This window comes from Parasteatoda tepidariorum, chromosome 11, assembly GCF_982258835.1.
Source record: "Parasteatoda tepidariorum strain Cologne lab strain chromosome 11, Ptep-v5.0, whole genome shotgun sequence".
Taxonomy (NCBI): Eukaryota; Metazoa; Arthropoda; class Arachnida; order Araneae; family Theridiidae; genus Parasteatoda; species Parasteatoda tepidariorum.
In genome coordinates, this window is record NC_141765.1 from 94,304,730 (window position 1) to 94,331,250 (window position 26,521).

Below are 26,521 nucleotides of genomic sequence, written 5' to 3' on the forward strand. Positions count from 1 at the left end.
ACAGAAAATAAAAAAGAAATTTGTGGGAAGAGGAGATTGACAAACCCATTAAGGTGTAGCAGCTAAACACAGTCTCATACGGAACTGTTAGTGCCCCATATTTAGCAATGAGAAGTCTTAAACGAATTTCCATCCACGAGGGTAAAAATCTTGCATTGGCCGCATAAGTTTTGTGTAATGACCCATACATGGATGACATATTGACTGGAGCTCCAACATTCGAGACTTAGCAACACCAACTAATAGAGATTCTTAAGACTGCTCAGATGTATTGCACAAGTGGTGTCTGACCACGGTTTGCCTGACAGCAAGAGAGCTCAAACCTATGATACGTCTACCACTAAGGATATTTTACATCAGCATTGTGGTCGTTGCGAACCGGGTGCGGTATTCGTATCCACCAGCCATGTCTGGGATTCGCACCCAGTTCACCCTCATTGGAAGGCGAATACTCTATCCCTTGAGCCCCCAAAGCTCATTGCAGGTTATTTTATACTTTATAGCCGACGTTGAACAGCAGACCCAAATTTGATTTTACGGCTACCAATGTTCAACTCCTTAACCTTGTAATTTAGAACTCAATCCAGAAGACAAGAAAACTCCTGAATACAGTAATGGGAGAAATTTGCTTTCGTGGAGAACTTTTTGATGGAACTACCCCGCATCATGCGTTAGATGGGGAGGAAAACCACGAAAACGTCCCATAGTTAGCCTGACTCCAACCCATGATCCATCTACCACTGAGGATAAATTACGTAACATTACCGGTTATTAGGGAGAACACAATTACCATATTAAAATCGGAAGGAGAAAAAACTACATAACTATAAAGAACCTTACTATATGCATATTTTCATAGTAGTTTATTGACGTCACGCTTTAGATGAAATAAGCTTTCGAAAAGATTAAACGTGGTTTGATTTACAGATAAATTCATGAAATTTAAAAAATTAACTCAATGTTTAACTTATGCATGTTTCTAATGTAGCGTACTTTTTTTGTTTATTGCATTTCAAAGTTTTTTTTATATATATATTTGGCAAAATGATTTTAATAGAAAATCAGCATTCTTTTTTTTTCACCCGTCAGTATTTTGACAGTTAAATTAAAATGACAAAATAATTTCAGTTTTTTCTCCCTTATGCAACACCTGGCAGATTGCCAAACTATGTTTGGTTCATCCTTTGATTCTTCTCCTTAGTTTAACCTTCAGTTTAAAATTTAGTGATATTGAGTGAAATTTAAAACTGAGTTAAAATTGATATATTTTTAAAATTGCCACATTATAAATTTAATCTTTTGAGTGTATTTTGTAATTCTAAGCTCATAAATTTTAAATAGCAGGTGTTGGAATTTTAAATCGGTCAATGAGTTTAACAAAATAGCGACTTTGTAAAGAGGAGTTTTTCAAATATATTTATAATTTCAAGATATAACTGTAACAAAATATGAATAATTCTGTTTTTTTCTTTTTAAAAACGCTGCCCATAAGAATTTCAAATACGCTTAACAAGTTAAGAAAGCTGCCATTTAAAAATCGTGGTTTTCTGTTCTGAATAACCTTCAATATTTGAAAATTTTAATTTGTGAATTAAAAGCTACAAAGTTTAAATAATTTCATTCTTAGATGATGTTTTAGACTTTGTTAATGCAGTAAATAAATTAGATAGTGTGGGGAAAAAATGGCCTTTTCAATGAATTTTTTTCTTCCTATAATCCTAGAATAATCCTTTCCTATAACTAAATTTTTTTTCCTCTATAATTCTAAAATGTGTGCTCAATTTTAGAATTTTTGTTAAATATGATGTAAAAAAATATGCAACTTGTGGGCCATAAATTAATATTTAGGTTAGAAGATCATTCATAAATGATGTCTCACACATTTTTTCCCAAGTATTTTTCATCCACCCTTTTATCACAAAATGTCACACTCACCCCTACCTCCTCTTGTCACTTACTACATAAAAATATATTTGTATCTCTCAAAATATAAAGCATTATTTTATAGATTGTGTTTCCTATTTTATTTTTAAACAACTATGTGTAACAATAACGTTTCAACACAATCAACATAAAGAAAATATGATGAACATATGCAGGTGATTAACATTTTGAAAATCTTTATTAACATATTTTAACACAAATACACACATATTTTCAAAGTCGTCTTCTATATACACATTATTTTTATAATTTGTGTTTCCACCATTTTCTTCATTTCTCTGAATGACGAATGACAAAATCTAAAGAAATGCAAATTAAATAATAAAAGAAATATAAAATAACTTTTCATAAAACTAAGTATAGGTGAACATAGAGCAAGAAATTATATGGAATTGAACTTAACCGGCAATTTACCATACATTACAGTTCTAAGTTTGATATTAAAAATCTTAGCTTGGTAATGCTTACAAAAACTACTTTAAGTATAATTTTAACCTTTTTTTCAAAGAACTTTTTACATAAAAAAACCACGTTACAAAATGCGAAAACACGAATGGCTCATTTTAAAAAACAAACAATTCATTTTTCTGACACCACTTTTGAAAATTTCTGAATCTTAAAATGATTTTTTTTTTTGAATATTCAATACAAAATACATTTTTTTTATTTCAGTTGTTTAAAAAAATTATGTGGCAAATATAAAGTAAGATAAAAAAAAATTAGACATACAAATATCTTACATTTCAAAATAAATGTTCAATTTTAAAAACGATCTGAAAACAATAGGAAAGTCCTTAACCTTCATCTTTGAAGAGTAGCACATGTTTTACAAAAGCCAGAACTCCATTATCTTCTAAATAACCAGGTTCACAAAAGGCCTTTTTGAGCTTCTTCTTAACAGTAGAGAGATTATCCAATAAGTCTATTCCTGAATCTTCTAAAGAGGAACTCATTTTACCACCAGTAAGTCCAGGCACTAATATTAAAACAATGTAATACATTTATAAGAGAGCAAATCTACAATTAAATGAATTTCGCAAAAATAAAGCATACTTGAAACAACTTATTTATTCATGGAAAGAAGGTTAAAGGATAGCAGAAATATTTTAAGAAAAATTCGTTAAATAAACTTCTGTTAAGATAACCAAAAAAATTTGCATATGAACAAAACTTAATTGCATAAATTTCAATCTTAAAATATTTTTTAATCATTTCTCTCATTTTACTTTATTGATTTTGATTTATTAAAATTAATTTTGATTTATTCTTAGATGAGAATCATGAAAAATTTACATTCTTTATATGGGTAATGAATGCATACATTTTAAATTTTTTTCATTCCAAAATGGAAAACAGTGCAATATTGATGCCCCCTGAACAAACAATATTGACAAAATAAAACAAGTATACTCATTTAGGGCCCCCAACATTTCTAAGACAAAGAATTTAGTTATTTCTAGTTTAAAGGGAACTTTGGATGACCATTTATAATTAAAAAATTTCAAATATCACAATATTTTTTATATAAACATAAAAAAAATTAGATAAACAAAATTCATTTCAATACAGGATCCAAATAACAAGATGGAAATTTAACAGTAAGTTTTTATTAATTTAGTAACTGCTCTCTTGGTTGGCATCTTGAGTTTTATAAGACTTGAAGCCTAACTGAGGTAAGATTAAATGAATCTGATACTTGTGTAAGAATGGTCGACGTCCGTACCACCAGAGTTTTCAATGCCAGGCCAGTTGACACACGAAAAAAAAGCAGGCCGAATTTGAGATGGATAGATAGCCTAGGGAAAGATCTTTTGGCCCTAAAAACAAAAAATTGCAAAGCACTAGCAAAAAAAAGGTTAGCCTGGAAAAAAAACTTCTTGAGAAGGCCAAGGCCCACCCTGGGCTGTCGAGCTATTGATGATGATGACTTGTGTAAATTCTTCAAACATGTTTAAAATTTTACATATTTAATACTTGCTACAGATATTATGTTATTATTAAAAAAAGGAGGGGGAAAAAACTGTTATGAGAGAAATTTTTGAATTTTTTTTAAAGAGAATCCACAATTTTACATTTACAATTCCCATCTAATCCAAATTCAAAAGGTTCACTTTGCAGACTTCATCACATCTGTATAATTTTTGCCTCTAACACATACCCAATATTGAGTTTCCTTCAGTCTCTTTTTCATTAGATTAAACTATTGCCTGATCTGAATTCATAAATATGCGTTGTGAACTAAACAGACATTAAACACCTAATTAAAATCATATTACTTTTATAAATTAGTGAATGGCATTAATAAACTTTCATAAATTATCAATTGGATTCCATCATAATAATCATAAAGATAAAATATGCAAAAATTACCGTTTATTTTTAAATATTTTTATTATGAGTAGTCAAATAGTTGGTAGATAAAATCATTTAAGATATGTAAAGAAAAAGAAGTTATTTTAAAAAGAGAAGATATGTAAGTAAAAGAGATGAAAAGAAACTATTAATTTAACCATGATATTACTGCAAGCATTTCATTAAAATAAAGTATAACATGCATTTCAAAAATTATTCATACCCATTGGATTCAGCATAACCCAATTGAGGTAAATACTGAAACATATCATAAAAATACTTAAAAATATTACAATTAAAAAATGAAATTAATGCAAAAAATGAAAATTTAAGTATATTTTATATGAAACAGTTCATAAAAACAAACCATTTCAGCGAAAGTGAAAATCTTTCTTTGGTCAACGCCACCAAACTGAGCATCTACTTTAAGGTATTCTTCATCTAAGGCCTGTTGAAAAATGAAACTATTGCATTCAGATTATTGCATTTATAGTTTTATAGCTAAATAGTTCATTACAAATAATTTTTTGATTATTTTCTAATGTAGTATACTTTTAAGTAAAAAAATACATCAAAAAGTAATACAAAAATTTAATAGAATAAAAATTATCATTATTAAAAAAAAAATCTTATAATTTTATTCCCATAAGCTGTAAGCTATAATTTTTACAGCTTATATTAACTGTTATTTATTACCATGCCATATTCATGACAGGGTAATAAATAACAGCTCATGAAATTAGAAGATTTTACAAATGAGAACAGAATAAAATGCCTTGCTAAAAGCTTTTTACAACCAAAGAAAAAAAAGTAAAATAACAATGAGTAAGAAAGAAAAAAAGAAAAAGAATTGAGGAACTAATTTTATGTCCAACAAATTTAATACTTTTTAATAATGAATAACATAATTAATCTTATATTTTTATCTTTTAAAATTCTTAACAGAAAAATGAAATTATATCAAGTAGCTCAGTTGGTCAGAAAATATAGGAATTGAAAAACATTCAAGTTATATGGAATGATAAAATTCTGGTTAAATAAATAACATTATATTACATTAAAATAAAACTATTAGTATAAATATGAAAGATCTAGGAAGAAAAATTGGCCATACAAAAATCAATTTAATTGTCAAAACTTATAACTTCACAAAAATTAAAAATTTATTATTAACTGTTTTCCTAATATGCTGCAAGGAAAATTCCAAATTGCCAGTACCTAACCTCAAACACTATCAGTCCATAGATTTAAAATTTTATTAGATTAGTTTTTAATACTTGTGGAAAAATGGTTAGTTAAAAAATTTTCAAAACTGAGAATAAAAAAAAAATTATAAAATAAATTAAATATCATAGATTTGAGTAAATATCTTGCCATTATAGATTGGAATTATGCTAAAAGGAATAAACCAAAAAACTAATTATAATCCTAAAAACTTTAAGGAATGCACGATTTTCAGAAAACATATGTAATTTGATTTAGAGGACAAATGATATGATTAACAGATCATTAATGTAGCAATAAAAAAACAAAATTGTTATATTACTACTTTCTTAAATAAATTGTGCAGTCAATTTACAGCCTGATTAATGGATTTACTGATAGAAAAAACCTTTATCACTTAAATAAGCTTTTTAATTTAAATTTAAAAATTTTCCTTTTGAGCTTTTAATGAAACTTAAGTACGTTCACTTATTAAAACCGTATAATGTCAATCGAGTTTTACAAATTACCCTGAAACACAATTAGATACACATTATAACAGTGAACCTTATAATCAACACACTTTTTAAACATAAATATGACATAAGTTTTGTATCAATAATATGCTATATCAGAATTGCGTATACTAACTTGCATTCCTGGATACGTTAAACTGATTAGGAAAGGATGATCTACTTGCTTAATAACTTCAGCTTTTTTTGCATCATGCTCCGTCACTAAAGATTATAATCTGCACACATCTAAAGTATATTCTCTAAAAATATAAACTTTGCTTAGTTAAAATAAGACAGCTTATAGCATACAGAGACATTATTATATAAAGAGAAATCTGATTGGTTTTATAAACAAGCTTTTGTAATGGTGAAAATAAAAGACATAAAAATTAGACTAACAAGGGAAGTACACATCTCAAAAATTCCTATCAAAACAAAATTAGACACTTAATTTGCCCCATTAAAATTTCAGTTCATTTATTTTTAAACTAACGAAGTTTCCAGACTTATCTCAATGGTGGTATAGTGATTAGGCTCTATGCCTTTTACCAGAGAGGTCTTGAGTTGGGGGTCCTGATCTCAGTTGGCACGATTGAATTTTATTTCCAATTTTCTATTCTAAAGAAGATTGATAACTATCTAATATGCTTTATTCAATTTATAAATTATTATTTTTTAGTTTAAATTTATTTTTTAAAAAATTAAATTTTTAAAAACAAAAAAAATTAAAATATATTTATTTTTTAATTAAAATGTATGGATTACTTAAAAAAGAAATATACAATTTTAATTTAAATTTTGAACTGCAAATTTTTTAAATAATCCATACATTTTAAATAAAAAATAAAATTTTTATTAGATTGTAATTTTAAAAAGATACAAAATGTTATTTTAAATTTTAAAATTTTTTTCTCAATGACCTAGATATTTTAATCAAAAAAAAATATTTTAAATTTCTATTAATTTAGATGTTCTTAAAAATTTAAGTTCTAAATAAATAAAAAATTTATTAAGTGAATAAAATATTAAATAGTTATGAATCTTTTTTAGAAAAGGAAATTAGAGATATAGTTCAACCTTTCCAGCTGGGATTTAATCTCAGGACATCATTTCTATTAGTTTAAAAATAAATGAACAGAAACTTTAATGGAGCATATTTTACCCTAGTTAGACAGCTAATATAAACCCTATCCAAGGTTTATAAAAATGCTCTTAAATTTAGGTTTAACTTTGCTTATATAGGAATTTTTAAACTATCCACTTCCCTTGTAAGCAGGATTGTTCTGATTTTACCCAACCTGAGAAAAACCACTTGAAAAAAACTCACGTTTTTTCATAATTGCATTTTATTATTAACAAATCAGCTCAAGATATTAAGTTTATAATAGAACAAAATATAAACTACATACATTGAAATATTTATATTTCCATTACTTCTATATTCTGTTCATTAAATTTTAATTAAATATGTATTATTAGAAAGTGGAAATAATGTACTAAGGTATTCTCACAAAAATTTGAGATACTAATTCACAAGATAATTAAAACCAGTTATAACAAGATACAATATAAAATATGATTAGAATCATTATTCAATGAAATAGGAAAATATTTTTTTAAAAAGTGTATTTTAAATACTATTTTCCTAAACAGTGAGTCTAATTACATAGTTTAAAATGATACTTTTAAAAAATAGCCCCTTTTAACTGGTAAAATACTTGTACAAAATTCCTGTTCTGATGTAATCCTTGTTGTTGAAATAGTAGAGCTTATTCTAGAAGCCCGCTTTGACTATACATAAAAAAGGACACAACACTGTTAGAAAAGTAATGTAATGCACAATTGCATAAATACATTCCCCACGTTAAGAATTTACTTTGAAAATTGACTTTCAATTGAATTAAAGTAAATAACTTATTTCTTCACTTAAACATTTAGTAGTTTTTTTAAATCTATCCTAAAACAGAATATGTAAATCCTACAAAAGGTAATTGAACCCTATAACTCTTATTAAAAATTATTGCTAATTTATCAATGTAAATGATATTAATAATAAAATGTATTAATATCTATTTTAATATTAATAAAATTAATGGTGTTCATTCATGCAGCAACACTTACTCTAAGACTTTAATGAATAAAAGAGATGATGAAAAAATCCAATTTAACCCTGACAAAATAATTTTTTTTCCAATCCTGCTTGTAAGTGCAATAGGACATATATTGTATCATTACTAGTAATCGTTAATCCTTTAAGGGATTACACATCAGGCAAAATTGTACTGAAATTGCCCTCCTACACACTACTTTTTCATAGAACAACACGAAGAAAACTTTTCACTTGTTAAAATCAAAATGATCAACAATAATAAATAAATTAAAAAAAACCGACAAGCTCACCAAAGTTGGTATTTTGACACTGAAATTAATGAAAAATACTTAGATCCTGTTCATATTAATGATAAACATGTAAATTATTTTTCAATTTTAAATTACTTTACATTTGGTTTAAAGAACACAAATAAACTATTTTACGATCCATAACAATAAATAATCATTTCCTCTTATTATTCCAATTAATAAATTTAATTTTTATATCACTGCAAAAAATTTTCGGCAAAAATATTAATTATTTCTCAGAGTTGCTACTCAAATCTAGGAAAAAAAATCCCCTGTGTTTTCCCTGTTCATATTATATACAATATATTAAGAGGAAACAACAATTACTGTGCTTTTGTGTGGACTATATTGGACTAACTATATTTATTAGTTTCAATTGCTGGAAAAAAATATACTTATTTCTGACGGAGCGAAAGATCGAACTGATGGGTCATCCGCCGTACAGCCCTGATTTGGCAACCAATGACTTCTTCTTATTCCCACACATCAAAAATAAATTACGTGGACAACGATTTTCGTCCCCCGAAGAAGCGGTTGATGCATTCAAAACGCATGTTTTGGAGTTACCTCAATCGGACTGGAAAAAGTGCTTTGAAAATTGGTTCAAACGCATGCAAAAGTGTATTGATCATCATGGAGAATATTTTGAAAAACAATAAAACCAATTTCGATCCTACATATTTGTTTTTTCATTATTAGGCCAGAAATATAAATAGCAACCCTCGTATTAGAATTATGAGTTAGCGAAAATTAAAAGAAATATAACCGCAAATTTACTAATATTTACTATTCACTTATGTCATACATAACTTAAAGGCATTTCGTAAATAAATAACAAGTAAATTTGGTTTAAAGTTACAACAAGTGGAGATTCCCTGATGTCCAGATCAGGCCCTGATAACACAATCATCAGTCATTAATTTTAAGTCGCACTTTGATAAACATTCAATACCTGTAAAATAGTGAGTGAAACAATGAATGTACAATATATAAAATAACCTGAAAAATAATCATTGCAGTATGAAATAAATGCTTAGAAATATTAATACACAATATTTGGGAATCTATGTTAAATATATCTGATACTATAAATGCCTCTGAGAATATTAGCAAATTTTGCTATGAAATGTTGGAGAAATTTTCATATAGTGCTTAAAACTAGGTTTACTTATAAGTAATTACAGAGTACTCAGTCTTTTAAGAAATCAGCTTACGTAACAATTTGACAGATACAAATAATTTATGTACAAAAAACTGATTTATAAATAAATAAATATCAAATAGAATGAACAATAAATCTAATTTAGTTTTTCGAATTGTTAACGATTTGCATAGTTAGGATTGAATAAGTTTAAAAAAACTGATAAAAGTATTTATAAAATATTATTACCACAGTTGTAAGTATTTAAAGAAGAATCATTTATCGGATTCAAAATTTATTCCATATGGAATCCACAAAAATAATAACAAAAAAACTACTAAAATTTTATTAAATACCAGATTTTAAGAGCTTTTTTTACTTGGCTTTATAGTAGAAAATTTGCTTTTGTTTTTAGTAAATAAGGTGTAGTCATGACACTGTATAAAATTGCCTTTTTATATTTTAAATTACAATATTACTACTGGAGAATTAGAAAATTGAAATCAACCCTGAATGGTGATTTAAGAAAGACATAATGAAAATGAATAACAATGAATGATTTCAAGGTTTAAAAAAAAAGAAATCTGTCAGTTTAATGAATGAAGATTATCACCTCAAATACTCAAATATAAATATCTATTAAAAGTAATATTTTTAATGAATGTAATCTTTTATGACATAAATACATACAAGTATGAACATTAAAATGTATTTTTTCGTACTTTAGCAGACGCAGATAGTCAATTGTTTAACTGATAGAAATTATTACTTAAAAACTCTCTTGTGTCTTTGTAGATCTTAAATAGGTTTTCGTAGCTTTTACTTTGCTAAAAGAACGGTGCAAAACATGTAATGGGGTTGTTAACAAAATACTTAAATTATCCACAAGTTTGGCAAAATATCTTTTAACTTGTTGCAATCGAGCACTCTACAGTAGAACAGTTCAACGAGGACCGATGCCGCACACCCTCGGTCCCTCCACGGGCTGTTTACCCTCTCACTAACCTCTGCCAGGAATGCAAGACTTCGGTGATCTACTGGATGCTGGATATTGGGGTTATCTCGGCGTTTGGCACCACTAACCGATTCATCGATTCTGTTTTGTCGTATTCTAGGATGTCCTAAATATCTTTGAAGTTGTAGTATGTTGTAACGACAAATCAAGTCCTTAATGAAGTAAATCTTTAGTTTTGAAGTGAAAATCATCTTTGGAATGGGGAGATCCCCTTGAGTAGAGTTGTATGATAAAGTGAATAGTATTTTGATAGTATGCAGTCTGAGCATAAAAAGGCGGTAATTGGGCTGAAATTCGAATTATCACGGATTATATCAATATCGAACAACTTATTGAAATCTGATGTGGTGCAAGTTTTTGCGTCGCTATAAAATTTTGTGGTCAATTTGGCTATAAAGCAATTGATATCATCAATGTTTAAGTCTTTTCTGAGTAATCTATTGCTAATCGCCCTTGGGGCGCCAGTCATTGTGCGTAAAAATTTACCTTCAGTTGTAGATAGCTTCTTTCTTAGGTTGTTGCTTATAGTAGTGAGGGTCGTAAGAATTGGTCGAATCGCTTGTATATAGATAGTTCTTTTATTTGCTAGATCAAGCTTTGAATTCTTATGCAGGAGGACTTTGAGCGCAAAAAACGCTCCTCTGGCTCTTTTAATTATGTCGTTTAACTGAGTACTCCAGCTCAAATTATATGAGATCGTGAAGCCGAGGTATTTAACGTGTTTCACTGGTTTGATCTCAGTATTAAAGAGATAAATGTGGGGAGTATTTTGTTGTTTTTTCTTACTATTTATGATTAAGACTTCGGTGATTTACTGGAAACCGTGTCTTACAAGCATTACCACTATAAGACAAATAAAACATGCAGAGATAGACTCAGAACATATCCCGGTGTGTCCAGTTAACTTGCGACCTCATGTAACATTAGTTTCTTTTGAGGAAACAGTATATTAAATTTTTTGTAATTCATTTGCGTCGCACTGGAGCTGCACAATGGGCTATTGGCGACTGTATGGAAAACCATTTTGATCATCTGCAGAGGGGATCGCACCTCCGCTTCGGTATCCCGACGACCTGCACGCGAAGTCGAGAACTTTACAATAGAACAGTTCAACGAGGACCCATACCGCACACCCTTTGTCCCTAGGCAGACTGATCCATGTGGTCACCCACCCGCAAACTGACTGCAGCCAGTGATGCTTGACTGCGGTGATCTACTGGGAGCCGTGTCTCACAGATCAGTCCACTGCGGGGCAATTTTTTTTGTCTTCGTTTCCTGAAAAATATATATATACAAATGAATAAATTGCAATAAGGCGATAAAAAAAATTAAATTTTAAGTATTTTAAATGCTTTGAAAAAAATTACAATCTAACATTTAAAAATTTTTGGTGTTTTAAAATTTCATGTTTCCAATTTTTTTTATTTCTATGTATTTTTATTTCTTTATATGCATCACACGGCACCCTGTTGGAGTTGTGTTCACCGACCTTCAGAGGGTGTGCCACTTCCTCCGTTGTACCGATAAAAGATAGTGGATACAAGTAATGATCAAATCATAGCAGAAACCAGTATTGAACCAATGATAGCGAGTTCGAGAACTGGTAAAAATCAGTGGATTCTAGTACCGATAAAAAAAAATGAGTTCGAATACTGATTAATTAATAGAGGGTTCAAGTACCGATAAAAAAGATTGCGGGTTGGAGAATTGTTCAAAAGGGAGTGGGCCTGAAAGCTCTTCAAATGATATCCGATTCGAGTACTGATAAAAAAGGGAGTGGGTTCGAATATTGAAAACAAAAGGAAGTTGGTTGGAAAAATATTCGATAGATCGATAGAAAATATTCGATAGATAGAATAATGTTCAAACAGTCGAATTGTGGTAGAATATTTTAAGAAAACCTTAGTTTTAAATTTTAATTTTTCAAAAAATATATTCGAATATTTAAATTTTAATTTTTCAAAAAATATATTCGAATATTTAAATTTTAATTTGTCAAAAAATATTGTTTGAAATTTCGCGTTTTGACATCTAAAATTACTTAATTCAAAATTTTATAAAATTTTTTATATTGTATAGTGATGCATCAATTTTGAATGGATCACTGTATTAATACTGTTGTTGTTCATTTACGAATAGTACGAATAGTACACATTAGGACATTGCAGAGACACCAGGTTTACGGTGAGACTTGAACCCGCTATCTCTACGTAACAGATCCCCCTCTGTCACGGAGTTCAGTTGGTGAAGAGGATCTATATGGTTCTCAATTTTATCCTCTGAATCTTGAGAGAGATGAGTTTAAATTATAGATACATAGCGAAAGTAGCAGAACAGAGAAAAATTCAGTGATAAAGGCTAAAAAAAAGTGATTTAATGCCTGGTTTTCAATGGCCAAATATGGTGTACCAGTACCAACACCTTTGGAGAGCATCAAACATTCTAAGGTACTCATTAGATAAAAATACCTTTAGAGATAAGTAAGTAAGTAGGTCACCGGTGGCTGGGTGTTAGGGCTTCGCGCTCTCGTGGCACAGGTCCTGCGTTCGAGGTGAGGTTGACTCAGCCTTTCATCCCTTCAGTGGGTCGATAAATGAGTACCAAGCATGTTTAGGAGCTAAACACTGGAGGTTCCGCGTTTAACTGAGCACCTAAACAGAACATCTACTCCTGTACCCCAAAGCCCAAGGTCAAGAAAACTGAGATGTGCACAGTAGGCCTTGGCCCTCTATGGGCTGTCGGGCGACTGAGTTTAGTTTAGTAGGTATTTATTTTCGTCGCACTAGAGCTGGCCAATGGCTATAGGCGGGGGTCTGAGTAGCATCCCTGAGGATGATCCGAAGACATGCCATCACAATTTTTCTTAAGGCAGACATAGATTTGAAGAGGACGGACATTTCTCCAAATCCCTGTACCCACGGTACTGCTCGGTGACCCACCACAGGATTTTAGATTCCACAGATTTTACAAGTAAGTATAACGCATTTATTCGATGGGTCTTAGCGGCATCCAGGATCGAACACCGGCCCTTCCGGACCAGAGTCCGATTCTCTAAACACTGAGCTACCACGGTCCCTATCAGAGATAGTTGTAGTTCTAGTTCATTTACGTTGCACTGGAGCTGCACAATGGGCTATTAGCAACGGTCTGGGAAACATCCCTGAGCATGATCCGAAGACATGCTATCACTATTTTGATCTTCTGCAGCAGGGATGGCGACTCCGCTTCGGTAGCTTGGCAGCCTACGTGTGGAGTTGAGCCCGCTACGGCAGAGCATACTAATGAGGACCCATACCACACGCCCTCGGAACTTGCGCAGACTGATCGAAGTATTCACCCATCCACACACAGCCAGTGATGCTTGAATTCGGTGATATTCTGGGACACTGTGAGAAGCCACCAGTGATCAATCCTTTCCTGTCAAGCAAGCAGCTGAAGAGAAAAATGGTTTTTGTGACAAAAATGAACAGTCGGATGCGATCCCAAGCATTCACCCTTTCATATAAAGAGAGCAACACTCGCTCGTTCTTTACTCACGTATCTGTGGTTCGTGCAAAGTTGAAATTGTGGGATATACCGTCTGTTGTTGCTTCAATATTCACAGGTAAGTTTACTTTAATTTTGGTATAACCAGCAATATTTTTTGTATGAAATTATTTTAAGATAAAAAAAGTTCATATTCATATCAACTTTATAGTCGTTGAAAAAGTCTTAGTAACTCTAAAATAAATAATTTAATTTCAAATGAAACAAGCTTCACTAAATTTTTAATTCTCGGAAAATAAGATTTTGATGAACTAGGATTTTTAAATAGCGTTTAGATGCTTAAAGCATCTACGCACGCTATATAAAAAATTTACGTAATATTCGATTGGTTAACCTTTTCCTGTGTAGTTGTTGAATTCGTACAAATTCTTGTTACTAGATACAACTCTGAATTTTTATTCCAGAGTTTTTACAGAGAACTAAAATCAATTGTTCTTATTATTGAAAATCTTACTTATTGAAAACTCGTATAATTTATTTTTTATGCAGTTTTTTTTGTTGCAGAGTTTCGAATCCTTATTTTACATTCAAACATTATTACAAACTTCTCTGGCGATATATTGAGTACTTCTAATTAAAGTGGATAATACAAAGTAGACCTTTTGACCACTTTTTAATTAGTTTCTATTAACTTTCATATTTGGAATCTTAAAATTGAAACTCCAACAGTTTCAGACCCGTTTGTGAGTTTATTCGATAAATTCCTGGTTATAAGGATCTCCGATATAATGCCTAAACGATAGTCTGTTGTAAATTCCGGCCGCTTTCAGATTGACATTCAAATTTTTAATCGCAGCTCTGCTGTGCTTTCTGGCTATCATCGTTTCATGTTTTTCTTAATAATATAAGCAAAATACATAGCAATTATATAACCCCAAAAAATGTATCTTGTTGGACACTTTCAAACTTGCTAGGGTACTCAAATAATAAATACACCTTTGACTTGGACAAAGTTTCCTAACCATTATCATGGTTGGCCAGACAGCCCAATGAGGGCCAATGCCTTCATCTGAAGATTTCTCCATAATGACTTCCGATTTATCTCCTATTCTTTTCATAAATTGCAAGAAAGTCTGACTCCACAGAGTCAGCCCGTCTTAACAGCGGCCTTCCCCGCTTTCTCGTTCCAATGGGTTTAAAAAGCAGCATATTTTTTATTGTATTTTCATCACTCATTCGAATCACGTGGGCCATCCAATTCATTCTATTTATTTTTATATTTTTAATAATATCGGGTTGTTTATAAATCTTGTTCCAGTGGGTTAACAAGGCAGTATCTTTTTTAGATTCCTGACCACTATGAATAAAATTTGTTGCCCAAAAGATACAGATCCCTATTAAATTTGCAATCTACTTAAATTTCTCGTAAACTTTATGCAAAGTTCATATGCATTTCTCCATTACGATTATCCAATATATTTTATAATCAATGTATATTATATATTTGACTAGTTTCTTTTAAAAGTAACGTTACTCTTTGTTGCTTCATTCAGGATTTCTGACTGGATTTATCTAATTACGAATGGAGTTTCTTTTTCCTGATTATAAAACTACCAATGCTTGTGGAATCTCTATGAAAATAAAAGTGAGCATTTTTATTTTCTTGTGTTTCTATTAATGAAGATTTGATTTAATCTTTAAATATTTCTTTACTCTTTGAGACTAAGCATTTGTAAACGTTAAACTTTAAGAAGAATTTCCTCTCAAAAACACAATTTGTTTTGGTTGGGAACACAAAGAAATAAAAGAAATCAGCGTACAGTGTAAAAACTGCACTATTTTTCTAAATTAAATGTTAAAAACATAAACAATCTTATAAAGAAACTTTTTCACAATAATACCGAATCTAGCTTTCAGGAATTTATAGGCTCTAATAATATAAATGTTTATAAATCTGAAATTTTTATAATGGTAGAAGCTTACACTAGTCTCTCGCTCATTCACACCATACATTAAATACTCTTTCCTTTTTCTTTTTTTTTTCGAACGTCGATACACTTTGGGTGAAATCTATAGATTGCATGTTGGTTGTCTTCAACACTGCTATGAATTTAGATAGAAACTAATATTCGCCGCTAAAAAGTATTTTTAGTTGTAAATTCAGGATTTGTTTTTTCGTTTTGAGACTTAAGAACTTTCAAATTTTGTTTCTGGTCTGAATTTTCTTTTCATGCATCGGGAGATCCATTCAAAAACGGTGACTCACTCATTGATGAAGCTTATTTAACCGAAGATAATTCCCAGCAAATTTTTTATTTTGTAGTCTAAAATTTCGAATTGTAAGACAAAGTAACATCCAAAACTGATAAAATTTAAGCAACAGCAATCAAATAGTTAGTCAGAAGTGAAAAATTAAACTTTTTCATAAATTTTATTATTCAAACCGATTCTGTCATTGAAAATCGCATGTTTTAAAGAGTCAAAATTATTCTGTATATTATGTTCGTCCAACAAACTCCTATCCGTATTGTCATACTCTTGGTTCAGTAAAATTATTCACAAATGATTCTATCGGAGAAACAACCGAGCGGTCTTGGTCTAAACTAACAGAATTAAAACTGAGATTTAGTGTAATTTGGAGTAAGAAAGGACAGTTAAATAGCAATTTATTAAACTGAATATTTTTAAGTACATCAAAAACAAATTAATAATTCTTCGACAAAAGTTACATTTTTCTAGTTTTCGATTTTTGCGAGTGTCTTAAGTTTCATTCTTGTTTTAGACAGACTCGCTTAATTTTAAGTTACTTCCAAATTCATTATTTTCTAGTTTGCAGTCTAGGATTTTAAGTTAGAAACGATGTGTTTAATGTTTCCACCTTTTGTTTTATGATAGTAATTTTCTGCAAACTATATTCTCACCAGTATTTCATTGAAATTCAAAAGTAATGGTAAAGGGTTTCTATTATTTGGTAGATTTTTAACTTTAAATTTCCACTGGATTCTTTTAACCACGCTGAAAACTGGTGTACTAACTCTCCGAACTTGATGTTGAAAAACTAAAAATAGTGCGAAGAACACCAAACTGAGCCTTAACCAAATCGAGCCTTCAGACAAAATTTAAACGGTGTTAATCGAAAAAGGGGAAAACTTTAGTTTTCGGCTCTGTTAAACTTATTTTGAAATAATCTTAATATTCTCTTTACACAACGCCTTTGTATGGTTTTTCAAACAAATGTTATTTAAAGAGTCACTATTTATATGGAATCTAAATTGAATGTTTTTCACTTTAATCAGATTGTCTCTTAAAGTAACTTTATTGAATCCTGTGTGTACTTATTTTACTGTAAATATAAATGTTTGCTCTACCGAGTACCAAAAGTGGTGGCAGATACTTTACACAAAGTAATTCATTAAAAACTTGTTGTTTCACAATGTTCTGGAACTGTTCTTTGTTCTACAACACTTTTTATTAAGCGGTTGTCGCCATTTTTTGGATTACGCGCAAACTTTTTGTCGTGCCATTAAATGAGGAATTCAATTTTACAAATCTCCCACAGGAAGTCTATTTGAAGCAATGAATTTTGTAAAATAAGTCAGGGTAAATGGTCCCGTAAATTTTATAAAAACAAACTATAAAATTTTTAATAAATTAAATTCTATTTCAGCAAAGGTTATTAATAGAAACTAGTAAAATTGTCAAATAAAATTCATAAGATACAATACGATAGTAATTAGTAGGGGTGTTACTGGCCGTGCTAATTATGTGCTTTATTTCTCCGCTAATCAACGCTTCAAGTCTTCAATGTCTCTGCTTTCGTATGTAGTTGGTTTCGGGTCGTGACTTTTATTGCACCCATCAATCCTCAGTACTTAGCAGTTCTATCTACTATAAATGAAATTTCGATAGAAATACAAAGTTCTGATGATTTAAAAGCAATTTTTTATTTTACACGAGAATACTACGATTCGAATGTAAAAAGAGTATCTTTTGTAGATTTCGAGAAAATTGCCTTGACAACTATTTTCTATTACAGAACCCTAAAATAGAATTTGAAAAACTGGTAAAACTAAATTTAATTTCTAAATTTGATTTTCATTTGCAGGCTTCGCCTCCCAAACACCCGTTATTAACAAGAGAATTTCAATTTATAAAAATTAAAAGATCAAAGGTTTTTAATGTATCCACTAATTTAGTTCCTGATTCTGTTTGGGATATCAGTCTTTTAGCTCAACATGCAAGACTTTTTAAATTTCTATTAAATTTTCGGGTAGATTATTTGGTACTTAGTAGTGCTACTAGTCAAAAATGTCTCACTTTTGTCATTATTTTAACAGCATGTTTTGAAAGTTTTAAATAACTTACCAAAAATGTAAATATCGTAATCGACTATTTAAAAATCGTAAAGCTGATATTTATAAATATTTTTATGAAATGTTTAGTATGCTAATATAAAATTACTTAATAAAGGATCATAACTTTAACGAAGTGTTTAAGCACAGAGCATTTCAAAACACTATTAAGTAAAGATTATACATAGATTGAAACAGAATAACAAGTAATTTACAGATAATTTTTATTTAATTATGCTCTTGCTAACTAAAGAAATCTTGAGATAAAATACAGTGATTTTTCTGGCTAATAAGAATAAGCAGACAATGCGAAGTTTTTAGAACATTGTGTAATAAAGAGCAACTTATGGGATCAAAAAATGAGTTGGGTTTCGTGAATTTTATGATCTGATTAATTCTTTGCTTAAAATTTATATCATTTGAAAAGCTTCTGTGAATTGAGATTTTCTGCAGTGTTTAAGGAAAGCTTTATTAACTTGTTAAATGGCAAAATTTGTAAAATTCCTCTCCAATGATAAGTAATGGATCAGCCACCTGGTTGCTAAACTGAATTGTCAAACAAAAATTCCCTTTAACTGTGTCGTTTTTTTATCGTGTAATATTAAATGAATCTGAAGTTTAAAAACAATTTGATTGAAAAATATTTTTTAAGCAGCTTCATTTTTTCTTCCAATCAAAATGGTTTAATTTAGTGCGTTGGCTGTAAAAAATCTGTACACTTTTTTACCGTAACATTTTGAACTGAAATTTTTTTTAAAAATCACTTTGAAAGTATTCATTTACTAATGTAAGTGGTTTACGGTCCAGTAATTAGTTAATATTTAATTGCAGCCTGACTATTGCTCACCGGATGCCTGAATTTCACAGTATGAGATGAATTTGCAGCCTGACTATTGCTCACCGGATGCCTGAATTTCACAGTAAGAGATGAATTTGCAGCCTGACTATTGCTCACCGGATGCCTGAATTTCACAACATGGAAAGAACTAGCAACATTTTCTTGATTAACAGAAGTAACCAGAAATGAATTCTGGCTTTAAGGACATCGAAACAAGGTGTGTATGTAAGCTGTAGTAAGCTGTGCAATTTGAGATTCTCAAAAATTGCTTGCATGAGTCTTAAAAAATTAAATAAAGCTTGCCATAAAATTTATCTTAAAAAAACTTTTACTAGAAATTTTTGCGTATTCTAAAATATATATTTTAAACTATGTAATAAAACTACGTAGTTTTTGAATTTATTAAATTTAAGACACTAATCTATATTTGAAAGTGGAAGTCAGTTTTTTTCTTTGCTATTTACGGAAATCAGACTTTTAAGATTGTTTTAATGAAAGTTAAACAAAATCTGGCTAAAGACAAGTTTTTACAACTGTTTTGTGCACGCAAAACCTTTTTGCTTTACCTTTTACTCTACCATCGTGTATATGAAACCACGATAGCCCAGATACAAATTCTTATTCTGTTCAAATTTTGTTTGACTATGTCTTCGGAATTTCGAGTTTCTGTTAGTAATTTTTTTAAAGTATTATAATATATAATACAATATTTTAAATCTAGTTACGTCTCAAACTTTAACTGTTAAACTTGTGTTAAATTTAAATATTTGTTTTTTCTAAGCACTATATCTTAGTTTCAAATGAATATTAGTTATTGAACTTGAATTTCATGTCAGTTGAAAAAATTTTCTCACTAAAACATAAATTTAAATCTATTTACATTGACGGGTTAATTCCAGAGCCATTTCAGTTTCAGTTTAAAATTTCATTTTTAAGATTAGTTTGCAACGGAAGTTTTAAACTGCTACCACTCCAGTAATTTTTGAAAGAAATTTGTCAAAGTATTTACACTCATTTTATCTCTAATTATGAAAGTGATGATTTGTTTTTGTTTTTTCAGAATTATTACCGTCCTCACTTCTATTGGAATGAACACTCATAGTTCACTGCATGAAGATGAACGTCGAATGCAACAAATTGAAATAGAACTCTATACAGGTCAAGAACTCTTTTTATATTATGTGGAATGTTCCTAATTTGTACACTTACCGCATTAATTGCCTACACATGTTAATCTTGACTCATGCAGATATATTAGATCGTTGATATTAGTTTCAATCTTACTTTTCTAATAAATAGCCTTAAGAATTCTTTTTAAGCAAGATATAATTAAAAACATTTCAATTAAATTGTGACTACAATATTCCTAAACTCTATAGAAAGTCAAGGAGCAAACAGATGCTCGTAAATTTTAACTTTTTATTTTTAAACATTTTCTTTAATGTGTCAAATTACAAGATTCCAATAAATATTGGTAAAAGCAAATACTTTTAGATGCAAAAATATCATTTTATAATAAAAATATAGGGCATATAGAGAACATCTCTAAGTACGCTAATTCCCTCACCGAATTTTAAAATTTATGAAAAACTTCTTTCCTTACCCGAAATTTGAGATTCTGATTTAAGATAATATGGGACGTTTTATGAAGTCATCGAGAAGAATGTAAGATTTTTACTCTGCTCAGGTATTTTGTCCTTCAAGTTATCCTTTGCGCTATTATAATTTAAAACATCGGACGATCACTCAGTCTTCGGAATTGCTTAATTAAGTGTTAATTTCGCCAAATTTATCCAAATTTAGATTGTTGACACAAAAATTAGAAGCAACTAGCATTCTTATTGTGAAAGTAATAAAATTGAGTGCTTTCAAATAAAAACATTCATTGTAATTCTTTTAGCGTTTTTTTTCTTGACTCAACTTAAAGTTAATTGTTTTCAGAATCACACCCTTTTTAATTCAATTAATAATTAAATTTAAAATGTCAAGCAATTCTCAAAGTTTTTGCTGGAAATTTTGGTATTTTTATAGATGCACAAAACAGACTAAAAATGCTTTTAAAGTTATATTTAATAATTCAGAAGTATCTGATTTTGAATATCAGAAACTGAACTTATATTTACGTCGTTCGGTACCAAGTTTATAGAACGAATTTTTAATTGAACAGTTTTAGGGCATTTATAAAACATAAAATTTTTCTGCTTTCACAGTAAACCTGCTTTTCAGTTAGGAAAAAAAATGGACTTATGACTCTTTATTTTACTAAATTCTAAAAACCCTATGGCGGAAGTGAGGGGGGGGGACTATATGAATGTTACTTTTAAGCTTAATTATATAATTAAAAGTTTTTAATAGTCTACGTGCTCTAATTAAAATGAGTTGAGAAAACAAATTCAAAAATAAGTACTTCTAAAGAATTGTTCTTGCGTGATTCAGCTTAAATCTAAAGATTTTTATAATATTGGTGTAATTGCAGTTGGAAAATTTAATAAGTTTTTTTTTCCATAAAAATGCTTACTTGTCTCAATTTTCAACGTAGTTGATAACTAATATCAAAATTTTATTCTAGCAAGTAGCTAATATTGTAAAAGTAACACTCTATTTAGTCCAGTCAAATTACTAATAGTAAATAGATAAATTACATTTAAAGTATCACAAATTTGTGAGTTTTAATGATTCTTATTTGCTGCTGGAGTAGCCAGATAATGACTAACTGTTCAATAATCACGTAACATACCTTAACATTAACCATAACACTAATTCGCTGCTTCAGTAGTAGAATAAGAATAGAATACAAGACTAAACATCTTTTTCAATAAAAGTAAAATTATAATTGGGATTGGACTGAATAGAAACTGAGCTGAAAAATTCATAACTTAACCGGAAATTTTATTTTTTAATAAAAATCAAATTTTTGAATTACTAAATTTTTAAAGAATTTTTGTTTCAAAGATCACGGCAAGTTCTTTAAGGTAAAAACTAACTTTCAAACACTATAAAAAGGTCCTTTTAATGGCAATTATTATAAATTTACAGCTTACGAATTGCGCTTATTACATTTGAGAGAACTTTATAACTATAGCTTCATTCAAACCTTCAAGTCCATTTTACCTAGAAAACCAGGTTTCCATTTAGTTCTAGCCAGACTTAATTTTCTACTAGTTTTGTTTTTGACATGAATATTTTATAGAATCTGAATGTAAAAGAAACTCTTTCGAAAAAATTACTTTAAATAGAAAGTAAATATGAAGAGATTTGCTTTCAATGACAGCCCCAGATTTGTCTAAAATTACATAAACTTTAAGACAAAAGTCATGTAAAAAGTTGCTCAATTAACATATAGTTTTGCGTCTGCAGCCCCTCAAATCTCATAATACGAGCTTTCGTGCCAATACAAAACTATTTGTAACGAAATCAAAGCTCCAGTCAATATGCACAATACTTTTAAACCAAAAGTTTAAATAGAATTCAATTATTAACTAAACCCTTTTTAATTTTTCCAGTTTAAGAAATTTTAACTTGAGTAGACGGAGCTTTTTATAAAACCGAAGTGTTTAAACTAAAAAAACTTCAAATATAAAAATTTTCAGAAATTATTTGTTCGTAAACATATTAAAACAACTCTAGAGGGGAAATCTGGATGCTTGAAGTGTTTTATAGTTATAAGAGGGCAAATGTGTGTTGCGATTTTTAATAAAGGTAAGACTCCAAAGTTTATAATAAAACTACTGATAATTTGATTTAGAGTTGAAGTAACATTGAAGGAAAAATAAGGATTTAATCTTTTACTTTAATATTACTATTAAACGTGAACTTTGACAGAGACTCCTAGGAACTCTAGCACTTACAGCCGAACAACATAGAAACTTTTAAACTAGGTCATGAATAAAATTTTAAAGGGTTTGGTGGAGTACAGTAAGGTCCTGGACTGCAATTTTAGTTTCGCAGGTTCGTGCCCTGAAAAATCCCCCAGCGCTTTAAAAGTGTTTATTAGAACTAGACAACTCATTGAGATAAAGACAGTAATATAATCTCTTAAAAATATTTTCAAAAAAAAAAGGGATCTAAGCGTTATGTGGATGAGGGCTGCCTTTGATGGAAGATCTTAAAATAAACGTTAAACTTTGTATCGTTCTGAATTTAAAACTTAGAATTGTTAGATCTTAGATTTGCGATCGATGTAAAGATAAATTTTTATACCAAAATTTAAAATGCAGCTCTAACTTTCCAAGTCTTAAAATATATAAACTACAGAAGCGAACATTTATAGTTGCCATTTTCAGCATTTATTTCGATGCAGATAAGTTTCGACTTTGACTTTTATTAATCTTTAAGTGCTAATAATCGATAAACAAATTTCTGGAGTGTCTTAGGGCAAAACTTTTCTAAATTTGGAGTAATTTAACAGTATTTGCATTTAATAGTTTTCCAAATTTTCAATTCTACGTAAGTCTTTCAAATAAATAAAAGGTTTAAGTGTAATAAGCAAATTTTATACGAATTTTTTATGAGCCAAAATTTAATTGAAATGTTAAACGCTAAATTTACCCTTTTCCATGTATTAAAAGTACAATTTACCAATAATTTTAATTTCTTATTCGCTTTAAACTTGTGTTAAAAGTAACGAAATTTGAATTGAAATTTTGTTTTGAAATCTTAATTCTTGTTACCCTAAAACTAAATGTTTTTCTTAAATATCTTGTATCGGTTAGATTACATGACTCAATCTGTATTCTTAAATGAGTTTATTTTAAAACAATGTGTATTTAATAACAAATGTATCGTATTACAATAGTATGAAATTCAATTTATATTTAATGTTGATGTCAACGATATTATTGTGTATATATATAAGTATTTGGTGAGTAATGTGTCTTGAATATTAGTTTTAAAGCACTCTTTTTGCACACATTTCGCCACTAAAAATGCTCCTAGTATAAATTTATTTTAAAAGATGAATACTGGCTTATCCTGTAGTTTGTTTCATATTAAACCTAAGGTCGCTGAACAAGTTTATAATCTTTTTAGAATTTTCAAAGATACTAAATTTTAAACCAGTTATCAAAATATTATAAACATAATTTTCTAAATTAATCATTTTGTTGTCTGGATTACTAAATTTTCCGATATCTTAATTATGAATTTAAAATTGTGTATGACAATGCAGTTTTATTTGTTCTGTAACTTTCTACATTTGAAAACTAGACCTTTTTTTTAATAGTAATAGTAAAAAGCTCTTAAAAATTATACTCACTACGTTAATTTATATTTTTCTTAAATTTATTTCAGTTTAAAATTCTAAATTTTATTGTAGCTTAAGCCTAAGATTGAATCTGTCATTTTGTAAAAGGGTCTTCAATTTGGATCCATTGAAGAAACCCCTTTTTCAAAATGATTCCTTCAATTTTGGCTTTAATTAAATGAGATTAGATAAAAATTCAAAACTGCGAAACAAAATTTAAACTTTTAGCTAAACTTAACTGAACAGAATTTTAAAAGTGAACTTTCATAAATTTTTTAAGTTTCGTTATTTAAAAATGTTGCAATCACATGTTCAAAAATTTTATTAGAATAGTTTCAGATAACGTTATTGTTTATTTAACTATTTTAACTTATATAATTAGCCATTTATAAATCTCCAGCTGTGTAGAAACAAAATAGTAAATGTAATATTGGTTTAAATTTTTTTATTAAATAGATTTAGTGGCGAATGTTTTCAGTATTTTGTATTGAATTATTGCTTTGATACTTTAAAATGCTAAATTTGTAAAAGTTTGTAATTTGTCTTGGACAGAAATAAAATTTACCTTTAGTTTACTTTTAGTCTTTTATTAAATAAGAACATTTTTGTTGGGTTACGTAGTAGGATCGCTATAACCGATGTTCTTTTATACATACTTTAGCACGAACTCTTATTAATTAATTTTTAGAAAAATTTAGAAAAATTACAAAAATTTACTTAAAATCCACTCAAAACCAGTTTACTCGGCATGGTAGAGAACAAAAGTTTTATGGCACTTAAAATGATCTGGTTTACTAATGCAAAATGTTCTTTATATTGAAAAGCAAAGTATATCAGCATACGTTAATTCCAATTATATTGTAAAAAAACTAATCACTTTTTAAATATACTAAGTGTCTTTTACATTGCATTATTAATTCAAATGTAAAGATTTAGAAATTTAATTATTTTAGCAGCAAAACCTAATTGTTTTATAAAAATATTAAACGTTATAAATGCAAACAGAGGTTAGAAATTTTTCTTTCGTGAAAAATGCTATTACACTTTGTATTTAGGATTTTGAAAAAATTTCTCTCATTTTTGAAAATTCGATGCTTTAACACAAAAAATCATTTTTGAATTTTTACGAATCTGAATTTAAATTTCTGGGTCATAGTTCCAAAGGCCATTTTTAAAAATACCACGTGTTTTTTTGAAGTATATTTAACTATTCCTTAGTGCTAAAAATCGTGTTAAATTATGCTAAATTAAATGAAGCAGTCTTAACTGCAATTTCGTAGACTTTGTGTGAAACAAAGCTTTTAATAATTTATACTCTTTTTAGTATTGTTCTAACGCTAAATCTTTAACTTCTTCGAGAATAGTTTATGTTTTTAAAGAATACTAAAATAGTGTTTAAAAACCATTAAATTGAAATGATTTCGTGCTATTTCACTTTATAGAATCTAGTTTCTTTTAACTTATAAAAATATTGGCTTTTTAAATTTTTCCCGTAGATTTTACTATTTTAGTTTGAATATTATTTGGAAGAATTAAGGATTTTACATAACGTTTTGCAAATAAGTTTTATATGCAAATAACTTTTTGGATGACTTTTGTCGAATACATAATATTCGATAGGTACTAAGAGAATGTAGTTTGCTTTATTATACGCTCGAATAACCCTAGTGTTTTAAGAACGGGCTTTTCACGTTAAAATCATTGGAATCTTCAGCTCTCCTTCATTTTTATTAGTTTTTAAAATAAAAATCTTTATAATTGAGCACATTTTTTTTCTAAAACCTTTCTGGAAAATAAAACTTCCCAAGATTTTGCAACATATTCCGATTTAAAAAAATTAGGAAATAAGTTTTCACAACTTCATATTATTTAGTAAAATGAGGACACTTGGGCAGTTCTAAAATGGTTCAAAGCTTCCATAATTATACTTAACTGTGCTGTGGTTTAATAAAATATAATTTATTCTTTTCATAGCTATATACCTTTGTAAAGAGAATTTAATGGGTATTTTCTATCAGTTTTAATATTTTTAA

The 26,521-nt window shown here is 28.9% G+C and overlaps 1 protein-coding gene and 1 long non-coding RNA gene across 16 annotated transcripts; one reads left to right on the plus strand and one right to left on the minus strand.

The window, feature by feature from the left end:
- Window positions 1-2,103: 2,103 nt before the first annotated feature.
- Window positions 2,104-11,396, minus strand: LOC147801905 (tyrosine--tRNA ligase, cytoplasmic-like). 13 transcript variants are annotated; one of them, XR_015430289.1, is made up of 7 exons: window positions 10,278-11,306; window positions 9,274-9,366; window positions 6,151-6,274; window positions 4,664-4,744; window positions 4,520-4,554; window positions 2,685-2,920; window positions 2,104-2,243 (listed from the first exon to the last, which is right to left on the minus strand). XR_015430289.1 is itself a non-coding variant. In XM_087154656.1 (7 exons), exons 4-7 carry the CDS (start codon window positions 4,714-4,716, stop codon window positions 2,215-2,217), a joined length of 294 nt encoding a protein of 97 aa, XP_087010782.1. In that variant the 5' UTR covers window positions 4,717-4,744; window positions 6,151-6,274; window positions 9,274-9,366; window positions 10,278-11,305; the 3' UTR covers window positions 2,104-2,214. The 13 variants fall into 13 exon arrangements, 6 of the variants coding, with proteins under 6 accessions (XP_087010782.1, XP_087010783.1, XP_087010784.1 ...); XM_087154656.1 differs by having other exon boundaries at window positions 2,744-2,920; window positions 10,278-11,305; XM_087154657.1 differs by lacking the exon at window positions 10,278-11,306 and adding an exon at window positions 10,246-10,263 and having other exon boundaries at window positions 2,744-2,920.
- Window positions 11,397-13,467: 2,071 nt separating this feature from the next.
- LOC147801906 (uncharacterized) lies at window positions 13,468-25,042 on the plus strand. 3 transcript variants are annotated; one of them, XR_015430310.1, is made up of 4 exons: window positions 13,468-14,174; window positions 15,610-15,701; window positions 19,240-19,463; window positions 20,307-25,042. It is a non-coding gene; the product is annotated as an uncharacterized LOC147801906 (long non-coding RNA). The 3 variants fall into 3 exon arrangements; XR_015430311.1 differs by having other exon boundaries at window positions 19,294-19,463; XR_015430312.1 differs by having other exon boundaries at window positions 13,961-14,174.
- The last annotated feature ends 1,479 nt before the right edge of the window (window positions 25,043-26,521 follow it).